We start from the raw sequence: 15,915 nt of genomic DNA, 5'->3' as shown, positions 1-15,915 counted from the left end.
CTGTTATGCGGAACCTTTATTGCATATCTTGCAGAAATCAAAATAGAGTATATATACAGAACTTGCCTTTATCAGCTTTGCTTGTTATATCTTCAAAGGACTCTACCAAACTTTAATATGATTTCCCATTCTTATGTTTTCTAAATGTCATGGTACTTCTTTCTTAATATTGGATTCTAGTATTTTCCAAGCAATATATGTTAGGCTAACTGATCTCACATTAACGGTTTTACAGTCTGCCAAACTCTACGGCATCCAGTGAGTTCTGCAAGATTTTGACAAAAGCGTCCAATATTTCTGCAGTGATATGGCTTGGAGACAGATGGCCGAATTAAATAGCGTTTCTACCTCTGTATTCTCAACAGAGTAAAATTGAAACCTTCAAAGACCCTCAAAATTGACCTCAGTGGTTCCTAACCAGACATTTTGAATAACCAATCCTAGACTTGCAAATAATCAATTCTCAACACCAGCTTGTGGCTTAAGTAAAAGACATAGCAATTTATTAGCAATATAGTAACTTTAGTGGAGCAAAATTAAATAACAAATTAATCTAATTGGAAAATGTTATTAACCCAAAAACCTTTGTTTATAGCTCCACAAAAGACAAGACAAACACAGTTATGGGATAAGTAAAAGAAAATGACAAGGCTGGCTAGATTATGTTAGTGGTTTTCATGATGTGCTGTTCTATAGGCATAATAATGGTTTCTTGGTTGATTTTCTAAAGATGTTGATTAGGGTCCCCTTTTCAGTTCACTTTGTGGGAGGTTAGGCATGGAGCTTTCAAAACTTCATGCTGTAGTCAGACTCCAATTTCACAGGAAACATAGTCCAAAACCCAATTCTAATGCTGACCACTCCCTGACAAACTGACTGTCTCCTCTGCGAGATCGCAGTTACCATTCAGCATCTACTTGGGCATAAATTATTTTCCAAACTTGCTTAACCAAAACCCAGGTACTTGCCTCATTAATAGCCAACCTCTGCAATCTGTTTAAACATAAAGCTTTACTTGCTGCTGAAGTATCTATAGAATGTTTTGATCAGGGACCAACCTGCAATTCACTTCCAAACCTGGCCTTGTGGATAAGCAAATGCTTGTTTGATCTGTTTTTTTCCCTCAACATAGACTGTTACTCACAGTCCAAAAGTTATCTTCAGCTCACATTCCCTAGTTCATAGATAGAACCTAAAATGTATAAAATAATAAAGTAAAAAAAATCAGTGAGGGCTATAACAACAGACACTTGTTGTAAAATCTTTTTAATTCTGTTCGCAGATTTAAATCAAAAATTGCGTTTGCTTTTATAAGGCCATATCTACTTAGAGTAGCACCACCGATGATCTCCATATCAATGCCTGCTCCCCTACACTGAAAAAAATGTTACCATTTACGCTACATTTTCTTTTAGTGAGTTTTGAGACGATTTGTAGCTCAGTTTGAGGTTCTGAATGTAGGTTTGCTTGCTGACCTGGAAAGTTCATTTTCAGACGTTTCATCACCATACTAGGTAACATCTTCAGTGAGCCTCTGCACAAAGCACTGCTGATATTTCCTGCTTTCTACTTTTATGTTTGGGTTTCTTTGGGTTGGTGATGTCATTTCCTGTGATGATGTTGTTTCCTATGGTGATGTCACTTCCTGTTCTTTTTCTCAGCGGGTGGTAAATGGGGTCCAAGTCAATGTATTTGTTGATAGAGTTTCGGTTGGAATGCCATGATTCTAGGAATTGTCATGCGAGTCTCTGTTTGGCTTGTCCTAGGATGGATGTGTTGTCCCAGTCAAAGTGGTGTCCTTCCTTATCTGTATGTAAGGATACTAGTGAGAGTGGGTCATTTTATGGCTCGATGACGTTTATGTATCCTGGTGGCTAGTTTTCTGTCTGTCTGTCCAATGTAGATTTTGTTACAGTTTGTTACAGTTCTTGCACAGTATTTTGTAAATGACATTAGTTTTGCTTGTTGTCTGTATAGGGTCTTTCAAGTTCAAGACCCTATACATGAAAATGAACTTTCCAGGTCAGCGAGCAAACCTACATCCAGAACATTTTCTTTTCTTGGTCTCACTTTCAAAATGCATTAGTTTGTATATTTCTATGTCAGACTCCATCTGCCACCTACTTGTCCAATGTACTCAGTGCATTTTTGTGCTCATGCCTTTTTCTTAAACAGCTAGGCTTTCAGTGCTGTTGACAAATGTATTTATCTGCCAAAAAATTCAGTTGTTGATAGGTTGTACACAATATTTGTTGTGAAGTGTTTGATTTGGTTGTAGTGTTACATCATTTGTAACAAAGTCAATCTTGGACTTTGATGCATGTCTTTTAGAACATCTGCTCCCATTTCCTCCATATAGAGTGGAAAGAGGGACAGAATATTATAACCACCCACTGGCAACTTTGGAGTCAGACAAGCGGATTGTGAGAGAACTGAAATTTTCAAGTGGCACTTCCTGCACAGCTACAATTTTTAGGATAGGAAGGAGGTCAGGTTGGCTCTGGGTGATGGTGGGGAAGCCTGGCAAGTTTTCTTTCTTGGATCTTGAGTGAGAATTGAAGCAGGGGTTCCTCCATGAAGGTTCCCATCTTCTGATTGGGATCCAGCATGTGAAGTCTGCTGTCCCCACTGGACAGTCAGATTGGCTGGCTCCTTTCTGGGGAAGGATATCCTCTCCGTCTCCATCCAATTAATATTGTACTGTATTAAATGGCTGCTGGGTACCAGGACCTGGGTGCATTCCCCATTGAATTTTTAAGTGATGGCTTGGTAATCTGGCTGAGGAGGACAAGATGGAAAATTAGTTTCTACAGAGATAAAAATACAAATTGATTAGATTTCCAGGAAAGAAAATAGAAGTTTCGTTTTTGAAGAAGATTATGGAAATAGAGAAATAACGCAGGACCAAAGAGAGCAATAATTGGTTGTCTTTCTTTTTAAGTTGTAATCAGACATTGAATGCATATTTCTGTAGATCAGGGACAAAGCTGGCACTAACCTCTGAAATTATCTATGATGAATATTGTTATTTGTTCCGTTGTCAGATTTTATGAGTCGAAAACATAATGTTATCCAATCTAGGGTTTAAGACTTTCCCTGGAAGACCATGATTAACTGTCTCTTGGACCATGGGCCTATCTTTGCTCCTAATTCATATGTTTGTAAACAGCAGTTTCGTTTTCTGTGATTGTATCCTTCTTTACACATTTTTTTTCTATTCTTCAGTAAATATGGGACAACCATCATTTGAAGCAATGACATCCATTGTTAACAGACTTCACAAAAACCTAGAAGCGAACCAGGACCAGCATGGCAGAAACAATTTGCTGGCGTCATACATTTACTACGTTTTCCGTCTCCCAAGCACAGAGTCAAACCCCTCGTCACCAGGTGAGACCAGAATTTGAGCACCATAACTTAATGTGTCCCATACGGCTAAAGTGTATAGTAATATAAAAGCACCAGCTACCTTGAAGTGCCATCTCAAATGATGACCGAGAGTGCAAAATAGGGTAAAACTTGCTTCATGTTTTCATGGAAGACAGTGGCATTTCGGTACTGTCACTGAACTTGCAATCCAAAGTCCCAGGTTAATACTTTGGGGACATTGCTTCAAATCCCACCATGGCAATGAAATTCAATTAATAAAGTCTGGGATAAAGACTCAGTAATGGTAGCAACTATCATTGAATCCTGCAGAACACCATCTGATTCAGTAATGTTCTTTATCTAGTGTGCCGACATGGCAAATCCACAGAAATGTGGTTGACCCTTAACTGTCCTCTGAAATGGCTCAGCAAATCTCTCAGTTCAAGGACAATTAGAGCTGGGCAACAAATGCTGGCCCTGGTTATCTCTTGAAAATATTTTAAAAATAATTTGGTTCATCATCACAAAACAAGTCTGCTTTCCAGTTGATAACAGACCCTTACGATGTATTTCATTATGTTTTCTGTTTTTTTTAAATATTTGTCACTGTTTACCTCATATAATTCCTTAATTAATGTGTTACCAGCCCTCTTTCCCCATTTCCAAGCACACCATCCCTGGCCAAAGTAAATATCCATTTTAATCCTGTTTAGTTGTAATCAATTGATATGAGAGACTTGGGGAAAAAAGGTGACACTTGCTGCATTAATGACAAACTGGAATCAGAAAGGCGTTTCTGACTGAAACAAACTCTATTAGCTGTATTGTTCATGACATCTCGTTCTGCACTTCCATTTCAAACCAAATTTCCCAAATTAATAGTGTCTGATCTATATCATTATTTACCCACCTGACCAATAGTTTGAGTCATGTCAAAAATTGCATTTTCAAGTTTACATATAACTCATGTCCTGTCCTGAGTTGCATCAGCTGAATTTGCATTGAATTTGAAATTGTGCACTGATCATGATTGAATCCTTGGCACAGGTCCCGGTGGCTGTGTATTGGGTGGGTCTATGCACTATGCTACGATGGCACGTTCAGCAGCAAGGCTGGCCAGCCTGAGTCTTAGTCGGTCCCGGAGTCTCAGTAACAGCAACCCTGATATCTCAGGTACTCCAACTTCACCAGATGATGAAGTGAGGACTATTATTGGCAGCAAGGTAAATGATCTCCTATTTTTTGGCACTGATGTGCATAATAAGGATTTAAGCTACATGTAGTGTTCAAACTGAACTTATGAATTATTACACAGGAACATCTTATTTACAATAAAGTAGAACATAATTCTAGATAATGTGAGTAGAAAGGATAGAATTGTCCTTTTTGATTATCTTCTTTTCCAGTTGAAATACTTACTGTTCTATCCTTCATCTCCAGACCCGGATTTAGATTAGCTTATCACTTTATAGTTTTGCACACCGCTAAATCCTGTGGTAGGAAGCAGCTGCAAAGTTGAGATAATGCTTTGTATTAATCAGTTTGCTGTGTTTTAATTAAGCAATTTAAATAGTTCAAGAACTTTAAGTAAAATTTGCTGTTTTTTGGCACAGGTATTTCATTGTGCAATTTTAACCTTTCGTTTCAGTCACTAAAAATTATTCCATAACTACTTTAATGGCGTAGCTTGTATGTGAACTGCCTAGTTCTAAATCATGTAGACCAGGAAAATTTGACTTGTAGTCTCTATTTGTGTTAACATGTTGTAACACAAGACCGTTTGCTTGACAATGACCAAAAAAAATCAGTGAGTTATATTCATTGATCATTGCCTACTTGAAAGTACAGGTGTTGTAATCAAGTGGGAATTAATATGTAGTTCTACCTTGTTGTTCTTTTTCTCTGCCCTCTTTAACTGCCATTGTCAAATCAAAGAATGGCCATTTTGAGCAAGTTTCTCGAGGGCTTCTCATTCAAACCTCAGAAAGAGTCAACACTTTTGTTGTAGTTAAGCTATAGGAGATTCTTTAAATACATTTTCCTTGTACTTTGTATGTTTTTTGAGAAATTAATACACCATCCAGCTAAATGTTTTAAAATTCCCTCTCCCATCTGCTTCGTTCACTTGTTCAGGGACTAGATCGTTCCAATTCCTGGGTTAATGCTGGTGGCCCAACTGTCCCATGGAGAAGTCCCCCCAGATCAAGCACTGAAGTAATGCAGGTGGATTCAGCTGCTATATATCTTCTTCAGGACATTATTTTGCAGTTTAAATTTTTACTTCCATCCATTTCCCATTATTTTCATTTTTTGAGTATTCTGGACTTCAGTCCTCTTGAGTTTTCCTAGTATTTGCCTGTGTTCAATAGTTTTTTTTTGTAAGTTATTACTTACTTCATTTAAGACCATTTTCTACAACTTAATGCTTGAATCATTGTGCATGCTATTATATAAAAATGCATGGAATACATATTGCATTATCTCATGATCACACAGTTCTATAGTATGTATTTTTTCAATGTTATGAAATTAACAAATTAACAATCCTTAATTACTTCAGGAGAGAGATGTGTTTCACTGTTTATTTAATCATTTATGTCTCACTTTTTAACAGCTGATTCATTCCCAGGGGTGTTGAAAGTTGCCTGAACATACTGTTCCAGGCTGCTTTAGCATGTTTGTACCAGTGAATTCTGAGAAAGTGACATTTCTGGACTATACACTTAATAGGTGTACATAACCCTTGCATGTGAGGACTAACTCATGACTTCAAGTTTCTGTCATTGCTAGTGACACACCTGTTTTGCATAGTAGTCACCATAGTGTTGCATAGATATAGGTACAATCCCTAAATTAAATTTGAAAGAATAGTATTAGTTTTGGTTTTGTTTTTTCACACTTGACCTCATCATGGTTTTAAAAACTTTTATGTCCACTTTTAAGCTTTACCGAAATCGTAGATATATTACTGCAACTGAAGTGAAGCATCTTGACTTGTGCCTCGTGCCACATACTCATGAGTCATCAATTACCATCATTTTATGGACAAGTTATGAAAACAAATCATGACTTATTTTGTTATCACAGCATCCATATGCTTAGAAATATATTACTTAGTGCATTGTTTAAAAAGGACTCCAATGAAACCCTGTTCTCCAGTTTCAAAAATACAGAAGAAAGTAGATTATTTCAGGAAGGCTTCTCTTGTTAGTTTTGGTCAAACTCTGTAAGTGGTTTGCTTTCTTCATCAAGAAGTTTGTGACTTCAAGGTGCGGCTTAAGGTAACCTGGACATAAACCTCAATATACAGATGTTGAGGATAGTGTGAAGAGGTGAACATCTGCAGCCATAATTTCTGATATGATGAGTCCTTGACTAGTTGATGGGAAGTGAAGGTTACACATTAGTTCAACATCAAGATGATGCAAATAGACATCCAAAAGGCTTGAGAATAATGGATTGAAAATAGAATATTTAAGTTAAGTATTTACATTAACATTTCATCAATTTGGAGTTGAATTGTGTGTTACGTGTTCATCCAAATCTATTTTCTTCATGTTGAAACCTGTGTTCTTGTGAGTTAAGCTGCAGAATACCTCAGCAGCAAATAACTACAAAGCTTTGTGTGTAAATCTTTCAAAACTATTTGCACTGTAATTTCACATGTATAACTGATCCCAGTTAAAAAGAAGAGAAAAGCTGTACAATGTTCTAATTTGTAAATTATAGAAACGTGCTTAGCTGATATTGGTGGACAAGAAAAATAAGGAAGAAATTGGATGATTATCAAAATTCAAAAGCATAAAATAAAAGATTATATAAACCTGAAGTTACTGAGGTAGCACTGAGCTTGGGTTTTCAGAGCATGAAAATTGCAAGACAGTAGAACATAAGAAATAAGAATAAGAATCAGCCAAATGATACCTCATTCAAAAAGAAAATGCTGATTGTCTGCCTCAACTCCACTTTCTTATCCAAACTCTCTTGATTCTAGTTATTTCCAAAAATCCATTCATCCCAGTCTGAGTAGAATATTCCAAAGATTTTCAACGAATATATGAGGAAATGTCTTCTTCTCTTGGTCCTTGATGGCTGACTTCCTGTAATATAATTGGAAGGGTCAGAAATGGGGATATTCGCTGATGATTGTACAATGTTCAGATAGCATTTGTGACCCCTCAGGTACTGAAGTAATCTGTGTTCAAATCAAACAAGATCTGGACAATATCTAGACTGAGGCTGACAAGTGACAAGTAAAATCGCACCACACAAATGCCAGGCAATGACCATCACCAATAAAAGACAATCTAACCACCACCCTGGGCATTCAATGGTATTACCATCACTGAATTCCCCACTAGCAGCATCCCTATGGTTACCATAGACCAGAAACTCAACTGGACTCACCACATAACCACAATAGCTACAAGGGGAGGTCAACAGCTAGGAGTATTCTGGCAAGTAACTCACCTCTTGATTTTCCAAAGCCTGGCCATCATCGACAAGGTACAAATCAGGAGTGAAATGAGATACTCCCCATTTACCTAAATGAGTGCAGCTCCAACAATACTTAAGAAGCTTGACACCATCCAGGTCAAAGCAGTCTGCTTGATTGGCACCACATCCACAAGTATCCACTACCTTCACTACTGATGCTCAGTAGCAGCATTGTGCACCATCTACAGGATGCACTGCAGAAATTCACCAGAAATCCTTAGACAGCATCTTCCAAATCCATGACCATTTCTACCTAGAAGGACATGGGCAGCCGATACATGGGAACAACACCACCTGCAAATTCCCTTTCAAGCCACTCACCATCCTGACCTGGAAATATGTCCTTCACTGTCAAAATTCTAGAATTTGCTCCCTAATGGCACTGTGGGTCTACCTTCAGCACATGACTGTGGCAGTTCAAGAAGGCAGCCTACCACCATATTCTCAAGGACAACTGGGGGTAAGCAATAAATGCTGGCCAGCCAGCAACACTCATTCCACAAATGAAGTTTAAAAAAAAATGTCTGTTATCCCTCGTTGTCTACTGTCCAGCCAGGGAAACAGCTTTTCATGATGTACTTCATGAAGTTCTCCTAAGAATTTCACAATTCACTAAGATTTCATTTGCCTAAAAACCCAAAATTTAGGTTCATTCCATTCAATTACTGTCAATAGACTTACTCTGTCTTGCCCAAACTCAATCTACTGAATCTTTTTGTACTATCTCTGAGAGAACTATATCCTTAGGTAAGGAGACTGTCAGTATATACAATACACCAGGTGTGGTTTCGTCAACGTTGTATATAATTGAAACAAAATTTTTTTAGCCTTGAATTCTAACCTTGTTGGAATGGAGGCTGACATATGCCTTCCTATTTGTTTTCTGTGTTTGCATGTTAACTTCCCATGGATTGTCTCTAAATTCCACGTATCCCACAATTTTTATTAGTCTCTCACCTTCTTTAAGAAAATCAGTCCTGCTTTTCTATTCTTTCTACCAATGTGGATAACTTCACATTTCTTCACATCATACAGCATCTGCCACGTTATTGTCCAATCACTTACCTTGTTTGTATCCTTACATAGCTTCTTTGTACCTCCTCACATCTTAATCTCCTGCCTAAGTTTGTACAATTAATAAACTTGAATACATTATGCTGAGTCCTCTCATCTATGCTATTGATTTAATCATAAATAGCTGAGGCCCAAACATTTATCCTTTTGACAACACGCTAGTTACATCCTCTCAATCTGAAACTGTTGGGTCTATTCTTACTCTTTGTTTTCTGTCTGCTAACTAATTCTCAATCCAGACTAATATATTATCCCCAGTACCCTTATTCTGAATCTTGTGCAGAACCTCTTACGTGGCACCTTATTGAATGTCTTTTGAAAATCCACATATACAGCATCCACAGGTTCTCTTTAACCTGTCCTGCTAGTTAAATCCTCAGAAAATTCTAATACATATGTCAAACATAATTTAAGTTTCATAAAACCATACTGACTCTATGTAATCATTTTATGATTTTCTAAACGAAGAGAAGAAAAGAATGAGAAAGGCAAAGCACTTTGCAGTTCTGACATTCTGCATAAAAATACGTCACTTATGTGAAAGAAAAAAGAACATTAGAACATCATTCATCATAATAGTTTTGATTAAAATAGCAATAGGAATATGTGACAGAGAGTATATCAAAGAAGAAATGGTTGTCAATATATAAGTCCATGTAATATTTGAAAACTCTCTACTGTGTACACTCAAACAATCAGGAAGAATAAAGTTAACTGACTTGGATATGTAGGTAATCAACTCAACACAGATGATGTACACAAGAAATGCAATATTTTGTTTAATGTGCACTTTAATAGAATAATTTGAACAAGAAGTACTGTATGTTGATGTTCCAATCCATTTTATGACAAATAATATCAGTAGCAAAGCAAACATCAGAACATAATGTATTATTCAAATCTTGTTCTGCTCTCAAATCAGTTTTAGACATAAATAACGTGATAACCCCTATTATGGATGTGAAATTACAGTCATAGTTCTTGGAATGTAATTTGGCAGAAGGTATTTTATGCTTCCAACTCCTCTGCATTAGCTTTAATAAATTCATTATGCCATATCTGACTTCACCAATCTATTACCAACATTCATTCCACTCCATAGGCGATGGACCGAAGTAATCGCATGTCATCGCATACCGAGAGCACAAGTTTCTTACAAACGTTAACAGGACGATTACCAACTAAGAAGGTAGTGCACAGTACTATTGTGTGAGGCAAGTGAGGAAGGTGGGATAAGTGTACGCCAGGAAGTCTTGAATGTTATCTCTAATTCTGCCTAATCAGATTCAGGAGATTACAGTCCTGATCAAGTTGAGATTTGCTGAGGAACGTTTGCAGCATTTGTAGCCTGCAGTGTCCTAATTCAGTTTATGTATTACATTATGTAAAATTGCACTGCTACATTGTCACAAATCATCAGAACGCAGTCAGTGGGCTGACTCACATCACAGATAAATGTATCTAACTTTAAACAAAATTTTCTTTAAGCAAACATCAGAATGGTGATTCCTCCTTGCCCGTGCAGTTTATTATTGGGGACATATTCTCAACAAATTGGTCGTTAATTATCATCCACGTCTAAAATTTGCACTGGGCATATTTAGCAACTGCAGCAGTGGCTGATATTTTAATTCTCTAATGATATTGAAGTTTTATAAAGGAATCATTCAGAATCATTCAGCAATGGAGACAATTCATGCATTTTACAGTCTTTTGATAGGTCTTCCCTTAGAAATCCTAAGAGGTTAAAATTGAATCTACCTTTATTCAGTGAATAAATGCACCCAAGTAATGCACTAAGTCACATCAATTCAGAAGGTAAAAAGGGTAATGGCCTAATTTCTGCTCCTATGTCTTATGGTCTTTCAGAGGGTGAGAATTGGGAGCAGGGATAGGCCATTTGGTTTTTCGAGCCTACACCAGCATTGAACAGATCATAACTGGATATGAATCTACCTTGAAGGGCTTTTGCCCGAAACGTCGATTTTCCTGCTCCTCGATACTGCCTGAACTGCTGAGCTTTTCCAGCACCACTCTATTCCAGACATCAATTCAGACGGTCTTAGCTTCATCTTTGGGCTCCACTAAGTTATTTGTTCACTGTCAAAACAACATTACTAATGTTGTGTAAAACTCAAAAGACCTGCAGATACTGGAAATGCAAAGACAGAGTGCTGAAGAAACACAGCAGATGATGGCATCTAAAGAGAGAAGACAGAGTTAATGTTTTGAGTACAGTGACCCTTTGTTGCTAGTACAGCATATAGCAGGAAAGTCATTTTGGAATAGTAAAATAGTAAAAGCTGCTAGAGATCTAGAAAATCAGATTTTCAGATGAAGAATAAATCTTTTTGATTTCAATTGTGGATCCTTCTTATAGATCTGCTATTTGGTAAACTTCTTCATGTCAAGTAGAGGTCCTCATTTTCATCATCCCAGGTGTCCAGCATGCAAATGTAATGGAATGAAACCCAATGCCAATTAGGGATTGAAACTACTTGTCTTCCCTTTATCTCCCTCAGAGATAAAAGCATTCTATTTCATGAGATGTGTTGCTGTTAAAGGAAAGCTGTACTTTCATACTTATTGTTTTACAAACAGATTTGGTTATTGTTTAAAAATAGATAGTTAATTAAATTCAGCTGGGACTGAAAAAAACCCCTAAGATTGAAAATACTTAATTTACCATTTAGTTATGTTTGTAGAGGTCAGGCAGAATGACTATGTCCTTAATCTGGAATTTATACTGGAAGAGTTTATAATTCTTACTGTGTTGTGACTCAGCTATTACACGAGGAACTGGCGCTGCAATGGGTTGTGAGCAGTGGGAGTGTGCGTGAATCTGCTTTACACCAGGCCTGGTTCTTCTTTGAATTAATGGTGAGTAGAATAGCATTAAGCAACATCTTTGTGAACTCTGCAATTTAAAATTTAATCCTGGTAATGATTCCTAAAGATTTCATCATTAGCTGGTAAAGAAATTTGTGGGAAAGGCTTGATCTTTGTTATGGTGACTTAATTTCTGAGCACACTGATGATTTTAGCTCCAACCCAATAAAAGAATATCCTAAATCACAAACCACTCTTGTTCCTACCAAAGGTGGAACTGATTCCGCAATATAAACCTGATCCCTATTTGCTGGATGAACCTTGTTCATGCTATGGATTTGCGGTTATATTAAAATTCAGTTCCACAACCATCTTGGCAGGGTGCCTTCCTGGTTGATAGAGAGGTCAGTTTCAGCCCTCAATTATGAAATTAGTTTTATTTTATTTGTATAATAATTTAAGAGCTCAGACATCAGGACCATTTGACTTTGTCTCCTAAAGCATACATCTACCCATTTTATATTAGGCAGTGTTGCCTCTGAAAGTAATGCTGTTATATGGACAGGGGCTTCTTTGAAATTGTGTGAGGTTAGCTCATGTGACAGCCATCTCTCATTTAACTTAATTTACTGTTGGGGAGGCATTTATTGGCTCTACCTACCTTAATTAATGAACTTGGAAAAACTTTGAATGAATATTATGGGTGGCACGGTGGCACAGTGGTTAGCACTGCTGCCTCACAGCGCCAGAGACCCGGGTTCAATTCCCGCCTCAGGCGACTCTCTGAGTGGAGTTTGCACATTCTCCCCGTGTCTTGCATGGGTACCCTCTGGGTGCTCCGGTTTCCTCCCACAATCCAAGTTAAATTTCCCGTAGTGTTGGATGAAAGGGTAAATGTAGGGGAATGGGTCTGGGTGGGTTGCGCTTCGGCAGGTCAGTGTGGACTTGTTGGGCCGAAGGGCCTGTTTCCACACTGTAAGTAATCTAATCTAATTATGATTCTAGCAATTAAGAATCTGAATTATGAGTTTAGATTCCTAGACATACAGTTATAACACTGGCATCTACTTGGCAATGTGCCTGGTTATGTCCTGTACACAAAAAGAAGGACAAATCGAATTACTGCCCTATCAGACTACTTTTGATTTTTAGCTAAGTGATGTAAGGTATCACCTACAGTGCTACCAAGTGACACATATGCAACAATAAACTGCCTACTGATGCTCAGCTTGGATCAGTCACTCAACTCCTGATCTTATTACAACCTTGGACTAAATATGGATAAAAGAGCTGAATTCAAAAAGGGAAGTGAGGTGACTCCCTTTAATATAAGGCAAGATTTGGTTGAGAATGGCATGTAGGAAAAACTGGAGTGGTAGAAATCTTGCTGATTATTCATTATTTTTGGTTTTACACTTTTAGTGATTTTGGTTTGGGACTAAAGATGACTTTTGGACTTATGAAACATTTTATGGTAAAAGAAGAATAACAGACCAAATAAACTTTTTTATGTTTCTGAGACCAGGCCAAAAGGCTAATTGCAAGCTGAGTCTTGCCCAAAAATGATCCAATAGATGCAGTGACCCTAGGAAGAATGATGTATTTAGACAGAGTGTAGAAGTTAACTATTAATAAGGTCAGTACCTAGGAACTGGTTCCAGCAAGTCTGGAAAAGACACTATGTTCAAGCAGATGGCAGTCGTTGAATGGTAATTGAGGTCTTAGGAAGAGACAATCAGCCTGTCAGAGTAGAATCATATTTGAGTTGTTTTTGAGCTGTATTTTCTGGGGGAGATGACCTTGGCTTCTGACAACGTAACAAGTTTTCAAAGTTCTCTGCCCAATCTCCCACATCAGCTTCCAGAGCCTGACAGTATAAAGCTGAGTTAGAAGTATTACTACCTATACCTGAGTGAACTGAAAAGGTGACCCTGATCAACATTTCAGAAAAGCAACCAAGGAGTCCACATTAATGCCTATGAAACAATGCCCCACTAAACCCATTTAAATAATATGATCAGTTTTGTTCCTTTCTTCTATTTATCCCTTAACTATGTTTGTTTGCCTTTCTGTCTTTTTGTGAGAATGGAGGCTGAAAACAAATGTTTGGGGTTTAAAGAATAGGCATCAGTCAGTTCAAATCATTGTTTAATTTTTTTCTCTGCCGTAGTTATTGTGTATTTAATAAATAGTTAAGTCTTATTTGAGATACAAGACCCGTGTCTGGTATTAATTATTCACTAAGTCTTGGATTGGTTATTCAAAAGCCTGGTTAGGAACCATTGTAGTAACTACTGGGGTTTTCGCTAGTTTAATTTTACTGTGTTGTAAATACAGAGGTAGAAGTCTGATTTGGTTCAGCTGTCTGTCTCTATTTGTAAGAGGGGTCAATAGATATTAAAGGTAAAGCATTTTGCAGGTTGTAGTTATATCCAGCACAAAAGAGGGTGATTGTGATTATTGGATGACAATCATCTCAGCCACAGGACATCTCTGCAGGAGTTCCTCAGTTTAGTATTCTTATACCTATCATCTTCAGCTGCTTCTCAATGATCTTCCTTTCTACGTGAGGTCAGAAGTGGGGATGTTTGCTGATGATTGCACATATTAAACATTACTTGCAACTCCTCAGATACTGAAGTGGTATTTCCATAAAGGTAGAAAGACCTGGACCAAGAGTCAGGCCTGGTTGACAACTAGAAGGGAATGCAATGTGGAGGTAGTGATGTAATGTTAATTAGACTGGACTAGTACTTTAGAGACTCAGGCAAATGTCATGGATTGTTGGAATTCGAAATGAGTTCATACATTTGGAATATAAAAGCTAGCCTTAATAATGGTGCTGATAAAACTGTCATTGATTGTAATAAAAACTCATCTTGTTTCCCTTTGAAATGGTTGAGAAAACCATTCAGGTCTAGGGCACCTAATGATGGGCAACTCATGTTGGTCTTGCCAGAAAAATGTCCTCATTCTATGAAAGGATAAAGAAAAAGAAAGGTGCCAGGCAATGACCATCTCTAACAAGAGTGTCCAAACATCAACTCTTGACATTCAGTGGCATTACTATCATGAATACCCTACCTTAAACATCTTGGGGGTTACCATTGAACAGAAACTGAACTGGACTGGACAAGACACATAATTACTGTGATTACAATGGCAGGTCAGAAGCTGGGAATTCTGCAGCACAAAGCCCATCTCCTGACCCTTCATGGCTTGTCCACCATCTACAAAGCACAAGTCAAGAATGTGATAGAATAATCCCCGCTTGCCTGGATGAGTGTAGCTCCAACAACACTCAAGAAGCTTGAAACCATTCAGGACAAAGCAGCCCATTTGGTTGACACCCTTCCAGTTCCATTACCATTCACTTCCTCCACCACCAACATACAGTGCCAACAATGGAGCAGATGCAAGATGCACTGCAGTAACTCACCAAGGCTTCTTCAACAGTACCTTCCAAATTCATGACTTCTACCATCTAGAAGAACAAGAAAAGCAGCTTGATGGGAACAAGAAGCTCTGCAAGTCACACACTATTCTCACTTGTAATTGTATTACTGTTCCATCATTGTGGCTAGGTCAAAATCATGGCACCCACTCCTTTTTTTTAATAAATATTTTTATTAAACGCGTTTTCAAATCTTTTACAAAAGCAACTGTATATAAGAAAATACCAAAATACAAAAAATAGAGATAGTAGAACAGTGTCATATCACAATACTATTAATAATAAACTGTCTACTATTTTACCAGAACAAACATATCTGCTTAACTTAAACTAAACTACAATCAAATTGAATAAAAGTTAAATTAAGCTGAATTCAAATTAACTTAAATTAAATTATATCACATTACTTTATTCTATTTCACTCACCACACCTCCACTGAAGCTCCTATCTGCGGAGCACCAGTCATTGTACCCGTATTTTTTCCTGCTTTCCCCTCCCACGGACCCACAAGCTGCCCAAACTGATTCCCATGGCTATATAAGGCCCTGATACTATTACTGTTAAATCTGTGTCTATATAATTTAGAAAGGGCCGCCACATCTTACAAAGCTGCTCCATTTTATGGTGCACCATATTTGTAAGGTAGTCTTGGGGGAGATGCTCCATGACACCCCCCTCCTTTTACAATGTA

At 37.6% G+C, this 15,915-nt stretch overlaps 1 protein-coding gene across 13 annotated transcripts in view; it reads left to right on the top strand.

The window, feature by feature from the left end:
- Window positions 1-15,915, top strand: part of dock7 (dedicator of cytokinesis 7) — a 166,750-nt gene that overhangs the window by 73,809 nt on the left and 77,026 nt on the right. For 9 of the 13 annotated variants that reach the window (XM_072574022.1, XM_072574020.1, XM_072574016.1 and 6 more), the window contains 5 exons: window positions 3,226-3,390; window positions 4,417-4,592; window positions 5,503-5,592; window positions 10,043-10,129; window positions 11,725-11,820. In XM_072574022.1, coding sequence (XP_072430123.1) covers window positions 3,226-3,390; window positions 4,417-4,592; window positions 5,503-5,592; window positions 10,043-10,129; window positions 11,725-11,820 — 614 coding nt within the window. The remainder of the gene's footprint in view (window positions 1-3,225; window positions 3,391-4,416; window positions 4,593-5,502; window positions 5,593-10,042; window positions 10,130-11,724; window positions 11,821-15,915) is intronic. The other 4 variants (XM_072574028.1, XM_072574027.1, XM_072574026.1 and 1 more) reach the window with 2 other exon arrangements.

Source organism: Chiloscyllium punctatum, chromosome 7 (genome assembly GCF_047496795.1).
Source record: "Chiloscyllium punctatum isolate Juve2018m chromosome 7, sChiPun1.3, whole genome shotgun sequence".
Lineage (NCBI taxonomy): Eukaryota > Metazoa > Chordata > Chondrichthyes > Orectolobiformes > Hemiscylliidae > Chiloscyllium > Chiloscyllium punctatum.
This window is presented reverse-complemented; position numbering and strand designations above follow the sequence as displayed.